The 23,926-nt window shown below is 40.3% G+C and overlaps 1 protein-coding gene across 1 annotated transcript in view; it reads right to left on the reverse strand.

The window, feature by feature from the left end:
- Positions 1-4,338: 4,338 nt before the first annotated feature.
- The window catches only part of LOC306818972 (protein NLRC3-like), a 33,574-nt gene continuing 13,986 nt past the window's right edge, over positions 4,339-23,926 (reverse strand). The window contains exons 7-12 of the mRNA XM_079336735.1: positions 17,337-17,513; positions 13,665-13,838; positions 10,373-10,546; positions 8,302-8,475; positions 7,594-7,767; positions 4,339-6,820 (exon numbers count right to left, since the gene is read on the reverse strand). Of these exons, the coding sequence (XP_079192861.1) occupies positions 6,802-6,820; positions 7,594-7,767; positions 8,302-8,475; positions 10,373-10,546; positions 13,665-13,838; positions 17,337-17,513 (892 nt within the window). The 3' untranslated portion in view covers positions 4,339-6,801. The remainder of the gene's footprint in view (positions 6,821-7,593; positions 7,768-8,301; positions 8,476-10,372; positions 10,547-13,664; positions 13,839-17,336; positions 17,514-23,926) is intronic.

The raw sequence follows: 23,926 nt of genomic DNA on the forward strand, positions 1-23,926 counted from the left end.
AAAGATTGATTGATTGATTGATATGTAACTGTTATAGATGGAGGTAGCCTCTGACCACCAGTGCTTCTAACGAGCTGATCATTGAGAGCACCTGTCCTCATTGCAATCAGCCTGTGCTCATCAGCCTGGCTGCTCTATAAAAGGAGGTTCTTTCCTTCAGTTAGGAGTGTAACACCAGCGAGTCAACACCTTCAGTTGACATCTCTGTGTTTGTGGGGAGAGTGTGCGTGTGTATGGGGAAAAGGGTGGAGAGAAAGTTTTTGAATCAGTTTAGTTCTTCTGGGATTTTCACTGAGGAGTGGCAAAAACATTGGGAAGCATTTTTATCATATAAAGAATGAGGCGGCACAAAGAAGGGAGGAAGTTATTACTAAGATCAGACTTGGGCATAGTACTTCAAACAAGATACTGCAAGAGAGTATATAATGCACTTCTTGTCAAAGGGACAGGTCAATTGTTGTCATTTTTCAGTTTGAACCAATGAGACTGCAGCATTAGGATTAAGGCCCTCTTCTTTCATCCAATGGGATGTTTCCACATCACAAGTGTCTCTCCCCCTTTCATCCAATGAGACTGCAGCATTAGGATCCTAGCTGTCTGACCAATGAGAGGATGCTCTGTCTGGATCAATGAGGCAGGAGGGGGGTCAATGAGACGCTACATTGTCTTGGTTTTTAAACTAAAATAAATAATATAAATAATAAAAAATAATAAATTATTAAACTAAAATAAACTGTGAAATGTGATGTGAACTATAAAATAATTTCATGCATGCATAACAAACAAACAAAAAACACCATTTGAGGAATTCACTCTCCTAGCTGTACACTGTAGTGACCTATGCATGAAAGGATTAAACAACACTTCAAGTGTCAAAACACCACAGACAGATGATGTAGGGATTTTCAGGAGCGAATACCTGACCAATGATTAGATTGGGTTTTATAAAATTTAGTTGTCAAATTAAATTGAATAAGTTTACTTATTAATAAAAATCAATAATTATTATTAAACTGAGTTTAATAAACCTCGGAGCACCACCCTGTAAACGGGGAACAACCAAAATATTACAAATATCAGTCTCAAAATACTTAATTAAATACCAATATCATCAATATACCTTCTGTATTCAATTGAAGGTGGGAAATCTGAACACAAAGCCCTTTCACCCAGCCTAAGTCACAATGTGAATACACAGTAATCACAAACAACTGCTCTTTAAATTATAACAATTTATTTAACAAAGAAACATCAAGTTAATCAATGAAACTCAATCAAACAAACAACTATTATAAACTAAACTACAGGTAACAAACAAAACAAACAAGCATGGCGTGTGTGCGTGTTTCTCTGAGAGAGAGAGAGATCAAAATGGCAGCGTGGTCACGTGATGGCGGACACAGAACACAGGTCTATTGTCTAGAGACGGAGTCAAACTCTGTCTCTACCTGATCTATGTTTCTGCACCGTCTGGAAAACCACAGATCTGTGTGTGTGTCTGCTGAAAGGTGTGTGCGTAAAAGGTAGAGAGAGAGAGAGAGAGAACAGCGCACCTTGAAAGCTCAATCTCAGCCTGGAACTCACGCACAACTCAGAGCATAGTTAACTTCACTACCAGAAGCCAGTGGCTGAGTTTGTATCAGACGGCGTTCACACTAGTCTTTCTGATAATGAGTCTATTACCCGGTTATGACGCGAGAGTTCACAGAGAAACACACGGGACGCAGCGGCCCAAATAAAGAAAACAAAAGAGGTTTTACTCTCATAAAACCTAAGACACAGTGGTCAAACACCAAGCAAATATTATCACCGTTTCACAAAAATAACTCAGTTATTAAACACACTCTCTATATCTAACTGCCCAGACCTAGCTAAGCCTCACTTGGAACCGTTTTGTCCACGGTTGATAAAAGAAGCAACAAAAGGGTCCTTCGCTGGGACGGTCTCTAGCCGTCTCCCTGCAGTTGTTTGGAGATGGCGGCGCGTCAAAAGGGGTTGAGCAGGGCCGTGGTGTCCTCCGTCGAGCGAGGTGATCTCCGTGGATGTCCTTTCTTTACAGGACGGAACGAGACGTAATCCTTACCATCTCTCTCAATACCGTTTTAATACGGGAGAAATAGACGCTCTTCTTGGAGATGCGTTCAAATGGATGATCTGAGCTCGGAATTTAGGATGTCGGTATGCTTCAAGGCCTTGGATTAGCTGCACGCCTAAACTTTTCCAGGTACGAATATTGGGATCAAATGTTCAACAACACCCATAAAGGTATCAACAGTCAGCAGTGGACACAATTCAACTGGAAAGTCAAAATCAATTTGAAGTTGTGTTACAGATCCCTCTGCTGCCCTCTGCTGGAGACAATGCAGTAAAACAGGTGATCTTATGCACACACTCTGGGACTGTTATTTCAAAACACTGGAAAAATATTAAAGAGGAGAAAATTATGAAAAGTGAGATTCCATGAAAGGTTCAGTCCAACCTACTTGGTGTTATACCGGACAATATTTTCACTGCTGACAGAAGATATAGTGTGAATATTTTATTATTGGTCGCCAATAAAAATAAAACAGCAACATGGAAGAATGTTAAACCAGCGAATGTGGCTGAATGGAAGCAAAGATTGAGACAAGTTTATCTCATGGAAAAAATGACAGCATCATTACAGATGAAAAGGGAGCGTTTTGATTGGAGGTGGAGCACAGTCGGAAAACACCTGACAAAGTGAAAAACTTTCTCTTTCTCTCCCATGAATTGAACCTTTCAGAGGTTGACTGGGGAGCTGTTCTTCTACACAGCATCAGTCCAGGAGATCCATTCTAGACACGTGTGACCCGTGTGTACGTTCTGCGTCGTGTTCTGCTGTTTCAGCAAAGTCTCAGGAGACAGCTTGTAGTTCTTGTATTCTGTATTCAACAGATAAAAGTACAATCAACAGGTCGTGTGTGGAGTCAAGCATCTCCCCTCTGAGCAAACTGTCAACGGCTCTGCGTTTACAATCATACATTACACATTCATTCATAATAAGTTCAAATAGAGAGATACATGTACATTAAATACAACATCATACACATATGTAGAAAACTAACTTCAATATATTATTTACGAAAACAGCAGATTAATAATATGAAGCCAGAAAACCAGTTCCTTTTGATATCTACACAGAAAAATTAATCACAGCTGCTCTACATCAATCAATTAACAACTGACATATATTAAGACTGAAAAACACCTCTCCATACCAGATAAAAGTATAATCAATCAGCCGCTAACATTTGCTACCAAACTAATGAACAACATTATATATGATATTTGTCACGGATCAGAGGAAGAGACCCAAACGCACGACTCCAGGGCGAAAGGCAGTTTCAAAAATCCATTTTAACTGTACGCAGGGTTCGGTACACGGGAGTCAAACACTAACAGGTTCAGATTCCAAAAGTCAAGACAGAAACATGCTGGAACGCAGACACTGGGAACAAGACGACATAGAGACAAAAAGACAAGACGAACTGGCACAGAATGAGGGGAAGGCAGACATTATATACTGAACAGGGGGTGGAGTTAACAAGACACAGGTGAGACACATCAGGTCATCAGACAGGAGGGAAACAAGGAACAAAGAGCACAAGACCAGAAACTGAGGACAAGAACAAGTAAAACACAACACTGACAACACCAAAACCAGACATATAAAATAAAACAGGAAACACCAAAGACTAACGTAAATACCAGACTATGAAATATTAAACCACACAAGAGAAACACTGACAACAAGACAAAGACTAAATATAAAAATCAGAAACACTTGGACACAGGGAAACACTTTGAAAACATGACAACTAAAGACAAGACAGGACATCAAGATCATGACAATATTGAAAACTTTACAAAACTGATACAGGATCAATCGAATATGATCAGAAACAGAAGACCACCGTTTGATTACATCTAAACAATAAAAATGAGTTTATTGACGGAGCGTGAGTCATCATTGACCGACCTCTGACCAAACATCTGTGTCCTTTAAGTATGTTGCAAAAAGAGTCGCCCTTTCCACATGTACCTGTGTATGTGAAATCAGTGAACTAACACAGCTGGGTCTCTACTCGGGCTGTAACGCTACACAAACATTTGGGTTGGGTACGGTTCTCAGTCCTTGAAAAACAAAGAAAGAGACACATACTCTGTGTATTCTTCAGTTCATTCAGTTTTATTATCACCATACTATCATCATAATATTCACCCAACATTTCATTGAACATATCGATGAGAATAAACTCCAGGCAGTATTGTTGAGTCTTGATGCGGTAAAAGCCTTCGATCGGCTCAACTGGGACTTTCTTTAAAAGAGTAGGAGAACATTTTGGATTTCAGCAGACCTTCATTCAGACTATTCAAGCACTTCAGAAGTGCAAGAATCAAAGTGAACGGAGCCATATCAAAGTCATGTCAGTTAGACAGAGGGGAGGCCCAATAAGCCCCTTACTGTCAGCCATCTTTATTGAAGCTTTAAGCCAAGCCACCACTCAAGACAATAATATTAAAGGTATAAAACGTGAGCCAGGCACAAGAGGTGGATTAGCTGGATGGATTATATGTTAATAAAAGAAAGAGTAAAAACAAGTTGAACATTATGGTTATATGATATATGGTAAAAGAAACAGAGCGAGATAAAGTAACAATAAATTCAAGCATAGCTTACTTCTTTCCCGTCTTTAAACAACACAAATAAAATACTTGAGAGTGAACATCCTGAAAGTTTTGACTCATTTATATGAACTCGACTTGATTGAAGACACAAATACAGGAGGATGTAAGGAGATGGAATTCCAATATGAAGCTTGGAGTGGAGGATGGAGTCTGTGAGAATGAACATCTTGTCCAGAATCTTCTGTTTGTTTCAGACTCTTCCAATAGAAAGAAGAGAGAAACAGTTCAATGAGTGGGATAGACTAATATCACGGTACATATGGCGAGGGAAAAGACCAAGGAGAAGATTTCAAACTCTTCAACTGCAGAAGAAGAAGGGCGGTCTAAGACATTATGATATATCTGCACAGTGGAGAACCCTGGTTTGCTGGCGCAGATCTGATTATCAAGCCAGATGGAAAACTACTGAAGAGAAGTTGTCAGAGAGCGTCCCAATCCAGGCGTGTTTAGGGGATCAACGATTGGTTGAAAAGCTCCTGGATAAAGGGAATAGCTGGATGAATTGATCCCTGAAAACATGGTTCAGTATTATCAGCAGGACTGGCCTGTCTGATGAAATAAAGATACTGAGGTGGTGCTGGCATGACCCCGACTTCACCCCCAACAAACTGGATGTTCCTTACAAGAGATGGACCAAACAAGGCCTCTCCTCTTACTCTTCTTTTTTTAACCAGCAAACATTTCCAAACACTGAAAAGACTCTTTGCTTCAAGATTTCTTCAAATACGCCACCATTTAAACAGTTTGATGACAGAGACTGAAAAAGTCTTTGACAATAATCTCATACAAGTTTTCATAGCTGCCTATAGAGGGCACTCTGGGATTCAAATCATTTGCAGGTTGTATAGAGGGCTACAAGAGGAACACAGAGAACATACCACCTACATCAAACACAAATGGGAAAAGGAAACTGACTTCCACATCTGTGAAGAAGCTTTTGGGAAAATACTGGGAGTTTGAGTGGAAGATCACAAGCTCCATCTCATGGAGAACATTGGGTTGGAAGAGTCTGATTAGATACTTTATTAAAGCTGTTCAGAAATCTCATGACACAGACTCTATCTCACTTCTCTTCAGTGCTATCTCCTGGCTCCTGGACCCAACCCCACATAGTTCTAGACCGGCCGTGTTAAGGATGGTCCCAAAGCTCTTATACTGAAAGAAGGAGAGAGGAGGGAGATCTGAGGAGAGAGCTGACTTTACCCAAGTCTTTTTACTGACAGACAATATCTCTGTGCATCTCTGCTGGGAGGGACTAAGACACAAGTGGACGACACTTGGATGTAATGAAGGGAACTGAGATGTACCCATAGACTCTTCTAGCTGCTGGAGGAATTGTGGATCACAGGAAGCAAATCACTACCACCTGTTCTGTCCTAAAAAACACAGCTTCTGCTTTGAGATCCACAGAGAACCAACAGATGTCTTTAAAGTCAGATGTTACCCAGGAATGGGACCAAGTCTTCCTTGCTAACCTGCATTCATCCACTAAACCAAATACTCATTTGGAAGCCTGAGCATTGCTGGCAGAAAGGCCATAACAAAGAAATGTTCCTCCACCAGTGGAAGACTGCTACCATGTAGTTCATGGAATCTATTCAATGACACAGATCACTTGTTCTCTGAAGCTTCACAAAAACTCATTTGAGGATCTCTGGATAAAATGAAAATCCTATATCTCCCCTAAACTCCCATCTTTTCTTTCAACTGCTTTTTCTTATAGTTATGAACCCCTGTATACTTTGTTTTTCTCTTTGTTTTTCTTTTCAGTGGGAGATCACCTCATCTCTTACATCGGATTTATTTTGTTCTGTGTTAAAGCACAAAAACATGAAAGGAGGAATCACTCTATTGTTTAAGCACAAATGACTGTACTGTACAAATGTCTCTGAATATGTGTGATTACAAATACCATTGAAAAAAAGACATATGACTGAAATGAAGTGTGAGCTGATTCCTCTGTCAGTCCCTGATGGATGAAGCTCTCCTCAGCTTGCAGAGCTTCTCCACACACAAGATGGTGGATGTTCCTCCTCTGTGGATCATCAGCTGCTCCTCTCTGCTCCACCAGAGTCCTGATCACTCACATTATCACTGAGACCATGTCCATCTAATGAGAGAAGAAGAGAGATGACAGAAATCATTTTCATCAGCTGTGAGTCATCAGATTCCCCCACAGCGCTGTAACTAAGCTCCACCCCCACTCCACCTTTGGACGTTAACACTGAACGGTTTCATGTTGGTGTCTGAGTGTGAGTTTACACTGAGTTATGAGAGCTTCACGTCCACACACACTCAGACACACACAGCGTCGTTCTGTCCTACCAGCTCTGACAGCCGACTGTTCTCCTCTCCACTTCAAAGAGTCAGAGCAACACATTCAGTTCAGATAAGAAACAGGACTTATTATAGTCAGGTCAAAGGTCAACTAACGATGGGAGGAAAATAGAAGAAGGCGTAGTTTGGACATGAATCCTCTCTGATGTTTCTTTGTTTCTGTCAGTTGTCCTTCCTGCATTTGTTGCTGCAGCTGTGTAACTTTAGTCTTTGAGCCTGTTTGTCTTCAACTTCCTTATATTATTCATATCGTTTGTTCACAGTCTGTGAGATATTGTGATAGGTTATATGAAGATAGCTCCGCCCCTTTTATGAAACTCTGGGTTTACTTCTCAGGTTGGTCACCAGCTTCATGTGACTGTTCAGCACCATCTCTTCTGTCAGGGTTAGTGAAGCCAGATCACAGAAAACAAACCCTGAGTATGTTGAACTCTCTTTGTAGCAGAGAACCAAGAAAAGGATTTCTCCAACAATAAACAACAATAATGTAAATATATGTATGAGCTGATATGTGGAGGCTTTACTAAAGAACACTGAGAGACTGACCTCAGAGTCTTCAGTCCATAGTTTGGATTCTTCTGAAGATCACACAGCAGCTTCACGTCTGAATCCTGCAGCTCGTTGTAGGTCAGGTCCAGCTCTCTGAGATGGGAGGGGTTGGACTTCAGAGCTGAGGCCAGAGAAGAACAGCTGATCTCTGACAACGTGCAGAGCTCCAATCTGAATAAAGAATAAAAGAAGAATGAAAATAATGTGTAATCCAGTCACATGTGTTCAGCTTGTGATGGAGTATCTCAACATCAAGTTTTCTCTAAATGGTTCGAGGATCATTTCTGATTGTGTATTCACTAAATCTAAATCCTCCAAATGTCAGCTCAACATTCATCCAGCTGTTCATGTGCACAGATGAAGAACAGGCTGCTGATCTCAGTCAGCTCTGTGATGTTACTACATTTATCAAATCACACATTATTCAATCACAAGTCTTCATGATTTCACTTCTTAACAGAACCAGGGGAAACCAGAGAGGCTTCATGTGCACCTTGTTCAACTTTACTTCACAGTCACAAAAACATTTTCACATCAAATCTCTAAATTATTCAGCAACTTCAAGAATACGAAATCTTCTAAATCATTAAATATCCAGAGATTTAAATTCAGACAAATACTGAAAATATATAAATCCTGAAATGTGCAACAATGGAGGATGTGGATTGAAATGATTCAAATGAATGACACAGTCAGTGATCTGACCCCAGAGTCTCCAGTCTGCAGTTTGGACTCTGCAGATAATCACTCAGCAGCTTCACTCCTGAATCCTGCAGCTTGTTGTCACTCAGGTCCAGCTCTCTGAGATGGGAGGGGTTGGACTTCAGAGCTGAGGCCAGAGAAGAACAGCTGATCTCTGACAAACTGCAGCCCCTCAATCTGAATAAAGAATAAATGAAGTAAATGTAGATGACAGTGAGCTTTATACATGAATGTGTGATGTTGTCCACATGAACAAACTGATGTGATCATCATCTGTTCATTCACACATTGAAGAACTTCATAGTGATTCATTCATGTTTTTGTACTTCCTGATCATTCTTAGATTGAAACGTACAATATGTTGAATTTTATTAGAATCTTTACATTTAAATATCTGAATTCATTTCAAATGGACTAAACCCATGTTAAAATAACAGTCAACAATGAAGTCTTGAAGCATTGTGATGCTAAAGTGTTTGTTCAGCATGCTGGTAACTGTAAGAGTGGACTGAATCTATTTGATATTAATATGAGGCTGTGATAGAGCTGTCACCTTTCTCTCCTCCTTTCTTCTCTGAGGGAGAAACTCTTCATCCTTACATTTGGACTTTAGGAGCTCTCTTAAGGACTGACATGCTTTGTGAATAACCTTGATCTTTACCAGGATCTAGTCTTTAATCTAAGTAGAAATGTAGCTGCAGCGTGTTCCAGCTCCAGCTGTCTGCCACTGTGGCTGAAACTTCTCTTCTCCCTTCTGTTCTCCTCGTGCCCTGCTGTCACTCTCCACTCTTCTCAGGACTTTTTTCATTTCCAACTTATTAAAGCAGTCAAACAGATAGCACGCCAACGTGAACATCACTGCAAGCAGGAACAAAGAGAGTGTGGAGCAAAGCCAAGTCTCCTTTGCATTTAAACAGCATCTTGATAATAATTCTGAACGGGCCAAAGACATAACAAACACCACTGCTGTTTTTATTACAGTGGATTACATGCAGAATGGGACTTTGTGTTTTTACAGCTTCTTATATTGACAGAGGGAAATATGAATAGTTGTGAGGTGAAACTGTCCCAGCTTTATTTTGTGCTCTAAAAAGTGCTGACTTCATAAACAGAAAGGTGTCAGTGTTTGTCTCTGTCATTTAAAACACATCTTTTTATATATACTATAGGCTATATGGATGATTTTATTTCATTCATTTCTTTTATTGATTGGAGACTCTTTTGGTTATAAGTATATTTGATTTGATGTTATTTTTGAATGTTTAATTTAAAATGTCATGAAAAAGAAAGCTGAGCAGGTGAAGTCTGAACTGTCCATGCTGAACTTAAGACAATGTGTAAAAGAGAAGTTGTAAATGTTCCTGATAAAGAAAAAGAAAGTGTTGCATCAGGTCCCTTACTGGACCCAAAATGTGCCCAACCCAATCTTCAGAACTGAGAACCGTACCCAACCCAAATGTTTGTGTAGCGTTACAGCCCGAGTAGAGACACAGCTGATAGTAAAATCATTTCATCAAGTTCTCAACAAATCAAAATGTGAACCATGTTTGAACAGCATCCCCCCCTTTTTAAAAGCAGGAATAAGACGGGGGTCCTTCATGTTGTAGCTCACCTCTTTTTATGTCTGATTATTTGATGTTTCTGTAAAAGTCTGACAGAGTTGACTCAAATCTGGGACACAACTTTAACAGGTCCAAATGTTCCTAAAAACAACATTTTAAAGTGTCGAGGACTATAATAGTATTTTACACCTTTAGTATCAGAAGGTTTTATAGTTTGAAGAGTTTGACTCTTTTTAAAATAATTTAAAGTTTTAAATTGTTTTCTGCCATCGGGCAGGTTTAGACATGAAACAAAGAAATCAGAACCAACATTTGGGATTTCAAATTAGTTTCATCATAAAAATCTGTTAAAGGGATTTTCATTAAAAAAGGAATAAGTTCATTTGTAAGTGGTATTTTTAAGTTTCTTTGTCTGGGACATGATGTTTCCCAATTCTCAAGAATGGGTGAAATTCAAACAGTCAACACAGTTTCTATTATATTCATATCTATATTACAGTCAGTGATCTGACCTCAGAGTCTCCAGTCTGCAGTTTGGACTCTGCAGATAATCACACAGCAGCTTCACTCCTGAATCCTGCAGCTTGTTGTAGTTCAGCTCCAGCTCTCTGAGATGGGAGGGGTTGGACTTCAGAGCTGAGGCCAGAGAAGAACAGCTGATCTCTGACAAACTGCATCTCCACAATCTGAATAAAGAATAAAAGAAGTAAATGTAGATGACAGTGAGCTTTATACATGAATGTGTGATGTTGTCCACATGAAAACACTGATGTGATCATCATCTGTTCATTCACACATTGAAGGACTTCATAGTGATTCATTCATGTTTTTGTATTTCCTGATCATTCTTAGATTGAAACGTACAATATGTTGAATTTTATTAGAATCTTTACATTTAAATTAGAGCTGCAGCTATCTAATATTTTAGTAATCGAGTATTCTATCGAATATCCGAATCGATTAATCGAATAAATCATGCTTTTGCTTAATTAAGCTTTAACTTGTCTCGGGTCGTCCCTACAAACCTGCTTCTTTGCAGTTACCATGGTAACGCCTGCTTGTTACAACCAACCATGTTTTAATGGCTGAAATAACAAATAGTGTTTTGTGTAGCCTACACATCTGTTACATTTAATTGAGAAAGCATTATGTTCTGTTGAATCAATCACAGATTCAATCATTTTGTCAGATCAGGAAATTGAGAAAATTTGCTTGTGTGCATTCAGCGCGCTCACAGACTACAGAGACTACAGAGTAGTGATGTGTCGGCTCTAAGACTCGGCTCTTTGAAGTGAACGACAGGAGCCGGCTCGTCATTGGAAGCCAGATGGGAGCCGATTAGTTTTTGTCTTGTCTTTTTTCTGTTAAAGCCGGATATCATTGGTGAAGATGTGCGGTTGCGTCTGTGTCCTCACTGAGCAGGGGGAGGGGAGGGGTTATACACACAGCAGACGAACAGGAGAGAGAGACAGAGGTTGACACATCTGTTACTTCCTCCTCGTATTTTTCTTTAAGTTTCGTTTCATTAAAACTGAAAGTAAACACAGTCGCGAGTCTCCCGACGTGACTGCAGGTTGTTTTTTTTAGAACAGCATTTAAATGAATCGGAGCAACGATGTAACGCAGTTTTAAGAGGCAGCGTCAATCAAGTTATTTGTTGCAGCAAGAAAGGCCGGGGATGATCAGGCAAAGAGGAGAGGAGAAATGTTTATTTTGAACTTGATTTTTTAGAGAGAGGATTTGATGCAGTGTTCCTTCATTGTCACCATTTAGTGTCTATGTGTTTAGGTGAGGGTATAAATAAAAGTGTGTTTATATCAAAAACATTTGATATAATGCATATTTTTACAAAAAATCTGAAGAGCCACTTGGGAGCCGAAAGAGCCGGCTCTTTTTGGTGAGCCGAGCCAAAAGAGCCGGTTCTCTAAAAAGAGGCGGAATTCCCATCACTACTACAGAGAGTAGTCTCTGTAGACAGTGACAGACAGTCTGTCATAGACGTATGTGTATGACAGAGACTGTGAGAGGACGTTGCTATCGTTATAGCGTTTACATCACATCAAATATTTCCAACAGTGATCAGTGTCAGAGAAATATTAGAGATGTAACTGGGCGTGTCTTGTCTTGGCGGCAGATTAGGGCTGGGAGATATATCCAGTTTTAAGATATATGGATATATATTCAAACATGATATAAGACAATATCTTTAATATGGATATAGTTCATGTTGCATTAAAATATAGTTCTACACGTCTTCTGAGAGCTGACAGTTCAGCTATTTCTCATCTCACTGTGTCTCCCTCTTCACCCTGCTCCTCCTCTCTCTCTCTCTCTCTCTCTCTCTCTCTCTCTCTCTCTGAACCTAACTCTAAAAACTCAATGGATAACAAAGCACTGTTTTTATTGAGGACAGCCAGAATAGTAGTTCTTTAGCTGACTCTTACTCCCAGCATGCTCTGCAACACCTAACACATGTTGGTGTGAAGTTTAGGGTGAATAAAAGCAGTCGTCTCCCATTGTTCTCTCTCTTCAAATGCTTCCAGCATCCAGAGACACAAGTCTACTCCTGCTTCACAGCACGCTGCTCTTTGTTTCAATGTTTTGGCGTGCAGGCAACCCGAGGCCTCAAGGAATGACAGTGTTCTGAATCCCCAGCTTGCATCATCCATTGAACGCATCTCGACGGAGATTCTCGGAGAGCGTCTTATTCACAGACCGAATTAAAAACGATATTTAGAGAGTGTAAAGATCACGTCTGGTTCCATCCTGCAATGAACTGAACAACCACGGAGATCGCCTCGCTCCACAGAGAGCACACCGATCCTGCTCATCCTCTGGGAACCGCCGCCGCCATCACAACTCATCTGCACGGAAACAGACTGGAGATCTGATTTCATGGTGGGACCTTTCCCCTCCTCAACCGCAGACAAACACTTTACAAGTGAGGCTGAATCAGGTCTGAGCAGTGAGCTTTAGAGAGTGTGTTTAATAACTGAGTCATTCATGTGAAGTTGTGAAGATAATATTTGCTTCTTATCTGACCACTGCGTCTCTGGTTTGACTAGTTTAAAAGCTCTTTGTCCGCTGCGTCCCGTGTGTGTTTCTCTGTGAACTCTAGCGTTATATCCGGGTAATATCTTCATGTTCAGGAAGACCAGTGTAAACACTGTCTGAAAGAAATTCAGCCTCTGGCTTCTAGTGTTCAACTTCATTATTCACAAGTTGTGCACGAGTTTCAGACTGTGATCCAGCATCTTCAGACAACAGACAGACAGACACATGCCACTCTTGTTTGTTTATACTTTGTGTTGTGTAGTTTAGTTTATAATAGTTATTTGTTTGATGAACTTGATGTTTCTTTGTTAAATATATTCTGTTATCATTTAAAGAGCAGTTGTTTGTGATTGTTTGAATTCATTCCAGACTTGTAATATTTGGTTTTAACGGTAAATTATCTTTGGTAAATAGTATTTTTATACCTTTAGTATCAGAAGGTTTTATAGTTTGAAGAGTTTGACTCTTTTTTAAATAGTTTAAAGTTTTAAATTGTTTTCTGCCATCGGGCAGGTTTAGACATGAAACAAAGAAATCAGAACCAACATTTGGGATTTCAAATTAGTTTCATCATAAAAATCTGTTTAAGGGATTTTCATTAAAAAAGGAATAAGTTCATTTGTAAGTGGTATTTTTAAGTTTGTTTGTCTGGGACATGATGTTTCCCAATTCTCAAGAATGGGTGAAATTCAAACACAGTCAACACAGTTTCTATTATATTCATATCTATATTACAGTCAGTGATCTGACCTCAGAGTCTCCAGTCTGCAGTTTGGACTCTGCAGATAATCACACAGCAGCTTCACTCCTGAATCCTGCAGGTTGTTGTCACTCAGGTTCAGCTCTCTGAGATGGGAGGGGTTGGACTTCAGAGCTGAGGCCAGAGAAGAACAGCTGATCTCTGACAAACTGCAGCTCCACAATCTGAATAAAGAATAAAAGAAGTAAATGTAGATGACAGTGAGCTTTATACATGAATGTGTGATGTTGTCCACATGAACACACTGATGTGATCATCATCTGTTCATTCACACATTGAAGGACTTCATAGTGATTCATTCATGTTTTTGTACTTCCTGATCATTCTTAGATTGAAACGTACAATATGTTGAATTTTATTAGAATCTTTACATTTAAATTAGAGCTGCAGCTATCTAATATTTTAGTAATCGAGTATTCTATCAAATATCCGAATCGATTAATCGAATAAATCATGCTTTTGCTTAATTAAGCTTTAACTCGTCTCGGGTCGTCCCTACAAACCTGCTTCTTTGCAGTTACCATGGTAACGCCTGCTTGTTACAACCAACCATGTTTTAATGGCTGAAATAACAAATAGTGTTTTGTGTAGCCTACACATCTGTTACATTTAATTGAGAAAGCATTATGTTCTGTTGAATCAATCACAGATTCAATCATTTTGTCAGATCAGGAAATTCAGAAAATTTGCTTGTGTGCATTCAGCGCGCTCACAGACTACAGAGACTACAGAGTAGTGATGTGTCGGCTCTAAGACTCGGCTCTTTGAAGTGAACGACAGGAGCCGGCTCGTCATTGGAAGCCAGATGGGAGCCGATTAGTTTTTGTCTTGTCTTTTTTCTGTTAAAGCCGGATATCATTGGTGAAGATGTGCGGTTGCGTCTGTGTCCTCACTGAGCAGGGGGAGGGGAGGGGTTATACACACAGCAGACGAACAGGAGAGAGAGACAGAGGTTGACACATCTGTTATGTCCTCCTCGTATTTTTCTTTAAGTTTCGTTTCATTAAAACTGAAAGTAAACACAGTCGTGAGTCTCCCGACGTGACTGCAGATTTTTCTTTTAGAATTTAAATGAATCGGAGCAACGATGTAACGCAGTTTTAAGAGGCAGCGTCAATCAAGTTATTTGTTGCAGCTAGAAAGGCCGGGGATGATCAGGCAAAGAGGAGAGGAGAAATGTTTATTTTGAACTTGATTTTTTAGAGAGAGGATTTGATGCAGTGTTCCTTCATTTTGAGACATTGTCACCATTTAGTGTCTATGTGTTTAGGTGAGTGTATAAATAAAAGTGTGTTTATATCATAAACATTTGATATAATGCATATTTTTACAAAAAATCTGAAGAGCCACTTGGGAGCTCAAAGAGCCGGCTCTTTTTGGTGAGCCGAGCCAAAAGAGCCGGTTCTCTAAAAAGAGGTGGAATTCCCATCACTACTACAGAGAGTAGTCTCTGTAGACAGTGACAGACAGTCTGTCATAGACGTATGTGTATGACAGAGACTGTGAGAGGACGTTGCTATCGTTATGTTAGCTGCAGACATGGAGAGAGTGAACGGAGAAAAGCCGACGGTTTGACCGGATCACGTGTTCCCGACTCGGTCGTATGGATCACGGATCAACTGTGTGCTGACTAAAAGTTAAAAGGGGCGCGCCGCGCTCGTGTGTGTGTGTGTTAGCGCTGAAATGTCTGTGTGTCAGAGAGAGGAGCAGGTAGCTGCAGCTACATTAAACATGTTTTATACTCATAGCAAAGTTTTGATGACGCAAAAAAACAAACTTAGCAAAGCCTCGAGGCAGCGAAAATTCCTCGATGAATTTTTGTAATCAAGTTATTCGAGGAATCGTTTCAGCTCTAATTTAAATATCTGAATTCATTTCAAATTGACTAAACCCATGTTATATATCTTTTTATTGTTGAGTACTTACATCACATCAAATATTTCCAACAGTGATCAGAGTCAGAGAAATATTAGAGATGTAACCGGACGTGTCTTGTCTTGGTGGCAGATTAGGGCTGGGAGATATATCCAGTTTTTAAGATATATGGATATATATTCAAACATGATATAAGACAATATCTTTAATATGGATATAGTTCATGTTGCATTAAAATATAGTTCTACACGTCTTCTGTAGAGCTGACAGTTCAGCTATTTCTCATCTCACTGTGTCTCCCTCTTCACCCTGCTCCTCCTCTCTCTCTCTCTCTCTCTCTCTCTCTCTCTCAGCCTAACTTAAAAAACTCAATGGATAACAAAGCGCTGTTTTTATTGAGGGCAGCCAGAATAGTAGTTATTTAGCTGACTCTTACTCCCAGCATGCTCTGCAACACCTAACACATGTTGGTGTGAAGTTTAGGGTGAATAAAAGCAGTCGTCTCCCATTGTTCTCTCTCTTCAAATGCTTCCAGCATCCAGAGACACAAGTCTACTCCTGCTTCACAGCACGCTGCTCTTTGTTTCAATGTTTTGGCGTGCAGGCAACCCGAGGCCTCAAGGAATGACAGTGTTCTGAATCCCCAGCTTGCATCATCCATTGAACGCATCTCGACGGAGATTCTCGGAGAGCGTCTTATTCACAGACCGAATTAAAAACGGTATTTAGAGAGTGTAAAGATCACGTCTGGTTCCATCCTGCAATGAACAGGACAACCACGGAGATCGCCTCGCTCGACAGAGAACACACCGATCCTGCTCATCCTCTGGGAACCGCCGCCGCCATCACAACTCATGTGCACGGAAACAGACTGGAGATCTGATTTCATGGTGGGACCTTTCCCCTCCTCAACCGCAGACAAACACTTTACAAGTGAGGCTGAATCAGGTCTGAGCAGTGAGCTTTAGAGAGTGTGTTTAATAACTGAGTCATTCGTGTGAAGTTGTGAAGATAATATTTGCTTCTTATCTGACCACTGCGTCTCTGGTTTGACTAGTTTAAAAGCTCTTTGTGTCCCGTGTGTGTTTCTCTGTGAACTCTAGCGTTATATCCGGGTAATATCTTCATGTTCAGGAAGACCAGTGTAAACACTGTCTAACAGAAATTCAGCCTCTGGTTTCTAGTGTTCAACTTCATTATTCACAAGTTGTGCAGGAGTTTCAGACTGTGATCCAGCATCTTCAGACAACAGACAGACAGACACATGTCACTCTTGTTTGTTTATACTTTGTGTTGTGTAGTTTAGTTTATAATAGTTATTGGTTTAATGAACTTGATGTTTCTTTGTTAAATATATTCTGTTATCATTTAAAGAGCAGTTGTTTGTGATTGTTTGAATTCATTCCAGACTTGTAATATTTGGTTATAACGGTAAATTATATTTGGTAAATAGTATTTTTATACCTTTAGTATCAGAAGGTTTTATAGTTTGAAGAGTTTGACACTTTTTAAAATAGTTTCAAGTTTTAAATTGCTTAATGTCTAAACCTGCCCTATGGCAGAAAACAAAGAAATCAGAACCAACATTTGGGATTTCAAATTAGTTTCATTATAGAAATCTGTTAAAGGGATTTTCATTAAAAAAGGAATAAGTTCATTTGTAAGTGGTATTTTTAAATTTGTTTGTCTGGGACATGATGTTTCCCAATTCTCAAGAATGGGTGAAATTCAAACAGTCAACACAGTTTCTATTATATTCATATCTATATTACAGTCAGTGATCTGACCTCAGAGTCTCCAGTCTGCAGTTTGGACTCTGCAGATAATCACACAGCAGCTTCACTCCTGAATCCTGCAGGTTCTGGTTCCAGCTCAGGTCCAGCTCTCTGAGATGGGAGGGGTTGGACATCAGAGCTGAGGCCAGAGAAGAACAGCTGATCTCTGACAAACTGCAGGTCCTCAATCTGAATAAAGAATAAAAGAAGTAAATGTAGATGACAGTGAGCTTTATACATGAATGTGTGATGTTGTCCACATGAACACACTGATGTGATCATCATCTGTTCATTCCAACATTGAAGGACTTCATAGTGATTCATTCATGTTTTTGTACTTCCTGATCATTCTTAGATTGAAACGTACAATATGTTGAATTTTATTAGAATCTTTACATTTAAAATAAAGCTGCAGCTATCGAATATTTTAGTAATCGAGTATTCTATCGAATATCCGGATCGATTAATCGAATAAATCATGCTTTTGCTTAATTAAGGTTTAACTCGTCTCGGGTCGTCCCTACAAACCTGCTTCTTTGCAGTTACCATGGTAACGCCTGCTTGTTACAACCAACCATGTTTTAATGGCTGAAATAACAAATAGTGTTTTGTGTAGCCTACACATCTGTTACATTTAATTGAGAAAGCATTATGTTCTGTTGAATCAATCACAGATTCAATCATTTTGTCAGATCAGGAAATTGAGAAAATTTGCTTGTGTGCATTCAGCGCGCTCACAGACTACAGAGACTACAGAGTAGTGATGTGTCGGCTCTAAGACTCGGCTCTTTGAAGTGAACGACAGGAGCCGGCTCGTCATTGGAAGCCAGATGGGAGCCGATTAGTTTTTGTCTTGTCTTTTTTCTGTTAAAGCCGGATATCATTGGTGAAGATGTGCGGTTGCGTCTGTGTCCTCACTGAGCGGGGGGAGGGGAGGGGTTATACACACAGCAGACAAACAGGAGAGAGAGACAGAGGTTGACACATCTGTTATGTCCTCCTCGTATTTTTCTTTAAGTTTCGTTTCATTAAAACTGAAAGTAAACACAGTCGCGAGTCTCCCGACGTGACTGCAGGTTTGTTTTTTTTAAAACGGCATTTAAATGAAACGGAGCAACGATGTAACGCAGTTTTAATCAAGTTATTTGTTGCAGCAAGAAAGGCCGGGGATGATCAGGCAAAGAGGAGAGGAGAAATGTTTATTTTGAACTTGATTTTTTAGAGGATTTGATGCAGTGTTCCTTCATTTTGAGACATTGTCACCATTTAGTGTCTATGTGTTTAGGTGAGTGTATAAATAAAAGTGTGTTTATATCATAAACATTTGATATAATGCATATTTTTACAAAAAATCTGAAGAGCCACTTGGGAGCCGAAAGAGCCGGCTCTTTTTGGTGAGCCGAGCCAAAAGAGCCGGTTCTCTAAAAAGAGGCTGAATTCCCATCACTACTGCAGAGAGAGCAGGTAGCTGCAGCTACATTAAACATGTTTTATACTCATAGCAAAGTTTTGATGACGCAAAAAACAAACTTAGCAAAGCCTCGAGGCAGCGAAAATTCCTCAATGAATTTTTGTAATCAAGTTATTGGAGGAATCGTTTCAGCTCTAATTTAAATATCTGAATTCATTTCAAATGGACTAAACCCATGTTATATATCTTTTTATTGTTGAGTATTTACATCACATCAAATATTTCCAACAGTGATCAAAGTCAGAGAAATATTAGAGATGTAACTGGACGTGTCTTGTCTTGGTGGCAGATTAGGGCTGGGAGATATATCCAGTTTTTAAGATACATGGATATATATTCAAACATGATATAAGACAATATCTTTAATATGGATATAGTTCATGTTGCATTAAAATATAGTTCTACAATTCTTCTGTAGAGCTGACAGTTCAGCTATTTCTCATCTCACTGTGTCTCCCTCTTCACCCTGCTCCTCCTCTCTCTCTCTCTCTCTCTCTCTCTCTCTGAGCCTAACTGAAAAAACTCAATGGATAACAAAGCACTGTTTTTATTGAGGACAGCCAGAATAGTAGTTATTTAGCTGACTCTTCCTCCCAGCATGCTCTGCAACACCTAACACATGTTGGTGTGAAGTCTAGGGTGAATAAAAGCAGTCGTCTCCCATTGTTCTCTCTCTTCAAATGCTTCCAGCATCCAGAGACACAAGTCTACTCCTGCTTCACAGCACGCTGCTCTTTGTTTCAATGTTTTGGCGTGCAGGCAACCCGAGGCCTCAAGGAATGACAGTGTTCTGAATCCCCAGCTTGCATCATCCATTGAACGCATCTCGACGGAGATTCTTGGAGAGCGTCTTATTCACAGACGGAATTAAAAACGGTATTTAGAGAGTGTAAAGATCACGTCTGGTTCCATCCTGAAATGAACTGGACAACCACGGAGATCGCCTCGCTCGACAGACAACACACCGATCCTGCTCATCCTCTGGGAACCGCCGCCGCCATCACAACTCATCTGCACGGAAACAGACTGGAGATCTGATTTCATGGTGGGACCTTTCCCCTCCTCAACCGCAGACAAACGCTTTACAAGTGAGGCTGAATCAGGTCTGAGCAGTGAGCTTTAGAGAGTGTGTTTAATAACTGAGTCATTCATGTGAAGTTGTGAAGATAATATTTGCTTCTTATCTGACCACTGCGTCTCTGGTTTGACTAGTTTAAAAGCTCTTTGTCCGCTGCGTCCCGTGTGTGTTTCTCTGTGAACTCTAGCGTTATATCCAGGTAATATCTTCATGTTCAGGAAGACCAGTGTAAACACTGTCTAACAGAAATTCAGCCTCTGGCTTCTAGTGTTCAACTTCATTATTCACAAGTTGTGCACGAGTTTCAGACTGTGATCCAGCATCTTCACACACACACACACACACACACACACACACACACACACACACACACACACACACACACACACACACACACACACACACACACACACACACACACACACACACACACACACACACACACACACACACACACACACACACACACACACACACACACACACACACAATAGACCAGGAGCCTGTACTAAGAAGTGAGTTTAACATATCCAGGGTCTCTTTGGCTGATCTGGCTTCACTAACCCTGACATTAGAGATCATGATTAACAGTCCTGTTGTAGCGGTTTTAAGGGGTCTTTTTTGTAGGGGTGCCAGCCGGTATCTCAACCGACAATGAACAAAGTTGTATAAGATATAAATTTGTTCCAACCACCACAAAGCTATCCTCTAGTTCTTTGAACCAGACATTATTCCATATTAGAACAATCAACAATACACATAAACACTAGAATTTCACACAAAGCCATGAAGTGGAGAATGAATGGAAATGTATTAAATTAACCAAATCTCACGTCCATCAAAAATAACCCAAAGTCAGTGTCTTTTCACAGTTCTTCAAGATTTTAGTGACAACAAAAAAGAGCGGGCAGCCGCGGACTACAACGCCAGTAACCGGGATTTACGGACGCCGCCATCTTGGTGTGTACGTACCACTTTCATATCAGGGAGCTCAATGGCCATAGAGGAACGCGTCACAGGGCGTGGAGCAGGCGGAAAAGGTATTTTCCTCTCGGTGGATCGCCACACTATGAAGCTGATTATCAACCTGAGAAGTCAACTCTGAGTTTCAGAGAACATAAAAGGAGTTATCTTTATATAACCTATCACAATCATCACAGAGTCTGCTGTCAGCAGATCATCATATCTAACAAACTCTGATCAAACTATATTAATAATATAAATATGTTTATTATTATTAAACATCTTTTTTGTTCTTCTCGAGCTCTCAAGGAAGACGGACGCTTTTTTCACATCTCGTCCTTGTGTGTGTTCCCATTGCTTCTGTCTCGTCTGAATACACTGGACTGTTTCTTTCTCTCTGTCTCTCCGGAATCAATCAGCTAATATGGAATTAATAAGCTGGGCTCTCAACGCAATTGACAAGATCTTTTCTATAAGATCCACTGGACCGGGGGGAGTCCACCTGGCCGTATGGAACACATGGAGAGTCGTGTACCTGGGAGTGCTATCATTGGAAGATGTTGAGGATGTGTACATATTCGGCTTCATGTTCACCAGTCTAATGCTGATTGGCCTTGGCATAGCTCTGGTGTACCGGAAAATTGGGAAGACGGCAGCTCCGGCGGTAGCACCGGGGCTGCCAGTCATGGTAACTGACATGGGCAAAGCTGTTGGAGCACAGACTGGCAGAGCTAGGCCGAAGAACGGATGGCATCTGGGGAAAGCTCACTGCGATGAAAGGCGAGTTGAATCTGATGAGAGACAGAAAGGAAAACCTGTGTCCCCTCGTCCTAAAGGAGTTTGTTGGATTTAATTCAGAAAAAAAAGAATTCCTCCACGGCTCTTTGCTGCTGTAACACTGTAAATGTATCCGCTCGTGAGATGAATAAAGGATTATCTTATCTTTAAGACAAACAGGCTCCAAAGACTAAAGTTTCACAGCTGCAGCAACAAATGCAGGAAGAACAAAAGGACAAAAAAATGAAAATCAGCGAGTATAAACGTGCAGCTTATTATATTTGTTCCATGGTTAGTTGACCTTTGACCTGACTAGAATAAGTCCTGTTTCTTCTCTGAACTGAATGTGTTGCTCTGACTCTTTAAAGTGGAGAGGAGAACAGTTTGAGAAGTTCAGCTGCAGCTCTGACCATCACAAACAGAGCGGCATGGAGACACTAAACATTCAGATGAAGATATCATTCAAAGACAGAAGAAAATATTCAGAACTGAACATCTGTGTGGGAGGAGTTGGTGTCTGTGTGGGGGGAGTTGGGGGGGGGTGTTTTGCCGGAAGAGCCGAGGCCAAGGACGTCTCCATTGAGTGGGACTGTGTAATCGCAATGTTATCAGCTAACTCTGAGAGACACCGAGGTTGTCTCCACAGCACACGCAGTGTTTTCGCCGGATATCGCGACTGAGAACATTCTGACCTGAGCGAGCCCGGGGAAGCCAGGCACACACACGCACACACACACGCACACACGCACACTCATGCACACACCGTCTTCCCTCCCATCCTTACACTTACTGCTACTGTGTACATGTTTGTGTCATAGGTAATGTTTTTTCCCTGCATTCAATCTGTGCCTCCCTCTGCAGGAGGGAGACAGAAGAAAATATTCGTAACTGAATATCTTCAACTCAAAGGCTCCGGTGTTTTTTCTGTTGAAGGATATCAGTGAAAAATAATCATGAACTTAACAGACTATAGTCTAATGTAAAATCATGCAGGACACATGAAGTGTCCTCCCCCCTCTTGATCAGCTCCGGGAGCTCCATGATCAAAGATCTGATCTTCACAGTTTGATCTCTTATCTCCAACATAACCTGCTCCGGAGCAGGTTAGGTGTTCAGCGTCAGTTGCCATGGCGATAAACCCAGGTAAGAAGTCAACGACCCTCGTAGGACTGAAACCCAGAGTTAACCCTGAAGTGACCTCGCTGACCTCAAATCCTGCTTTGTAGTACAGACCCGAGGTTAGGAGACCTGTGTTGAGTGACCGCCATCATGTGACCACACGTGGTTACACCACCATCTAGATCCCTCGCTCTACCCTCCTTTCTCACACACACACACACACACACACACACACACACACACACACACACACACTTGTGTGTTTATACTTTGTGTTGTGTAGTTTAGTTTATAACAGTTATTTGTTTGATGAACTTGATGTTTCTTTGTTAAAAATATGCTGTTATCATTTAAAGAGCAGTTGTGAATTAATTAATTAAAGAGCAGGAATTCATTCCAGACTTGTAATATTTGGTTATAACGGTAAATTATATTTGATAATAGTATTTTTACACCTTTAGTATCAGAAGGTTTTATAGTTTGAAGAGTTTGACACTTTTTTAAATAGTTTCAAGTTTTAAATAGTTTTCTGCCATCGGGCAGGTTTAGACATGAAACAAAGAAATCAGAACCAACATTTGGGATTTCAAATTAGTTTCATAAAAAAAATCTTTTAAAGGGATTTTCATTAAAAAAGGAATACCTTATTTTTCGGACGATAAGTCACAATTTTTTTCATAGTTTGGCCGGGGGTGCGACTTATACTCTGGAGCGACTTATGTGTGAAATTATTAACACATTACTGTAAAATATCAAATAATAGCCGGGCTATTAAGTTGATCTCATTATTTATCTCATTCACGTAAGAGACTAGGCGTATATCAGCAATCCTCACACACAAATACGTCAACCAATCAAAATTCAGCGGGGGCGGGTCATGGTAGAAGAAGGAAGCGGCGCATTGTTTACCTTTGGAGTTGGTGGAGTTGTGCAGAAGTGACACAGAGGAAGATTTCATTGGATTTAGTGATTAAGAGTGACACTGATTGTTTGGTGAACTTGTAACAGGTTCTATATGCTGTAATTCTTTGAATGACTCTAACCGTAAAATGTTACGTTAACATACCAGGCACATTCTCAGTTCGCTGTTTATGCGTCATATAAAGTACGCTTATTCAGCCTGTTGTTCTCTATTCTATTTTTATTTTAAAGATGAAAGATGAAATGTCTATTCTTGGTGTGGGATTTTATCTA

Source organism: Symphodus melops (genome assembly GCF_947650265.1).
Source record: "Symphodus melops genome assembly, chromosome: 23".
Lineage (NCBI taxonomy): Eukaryota > Metazoa > Chordata > Actinopteri > Labriformes > Labridae > Symphodus > Symphodus melops.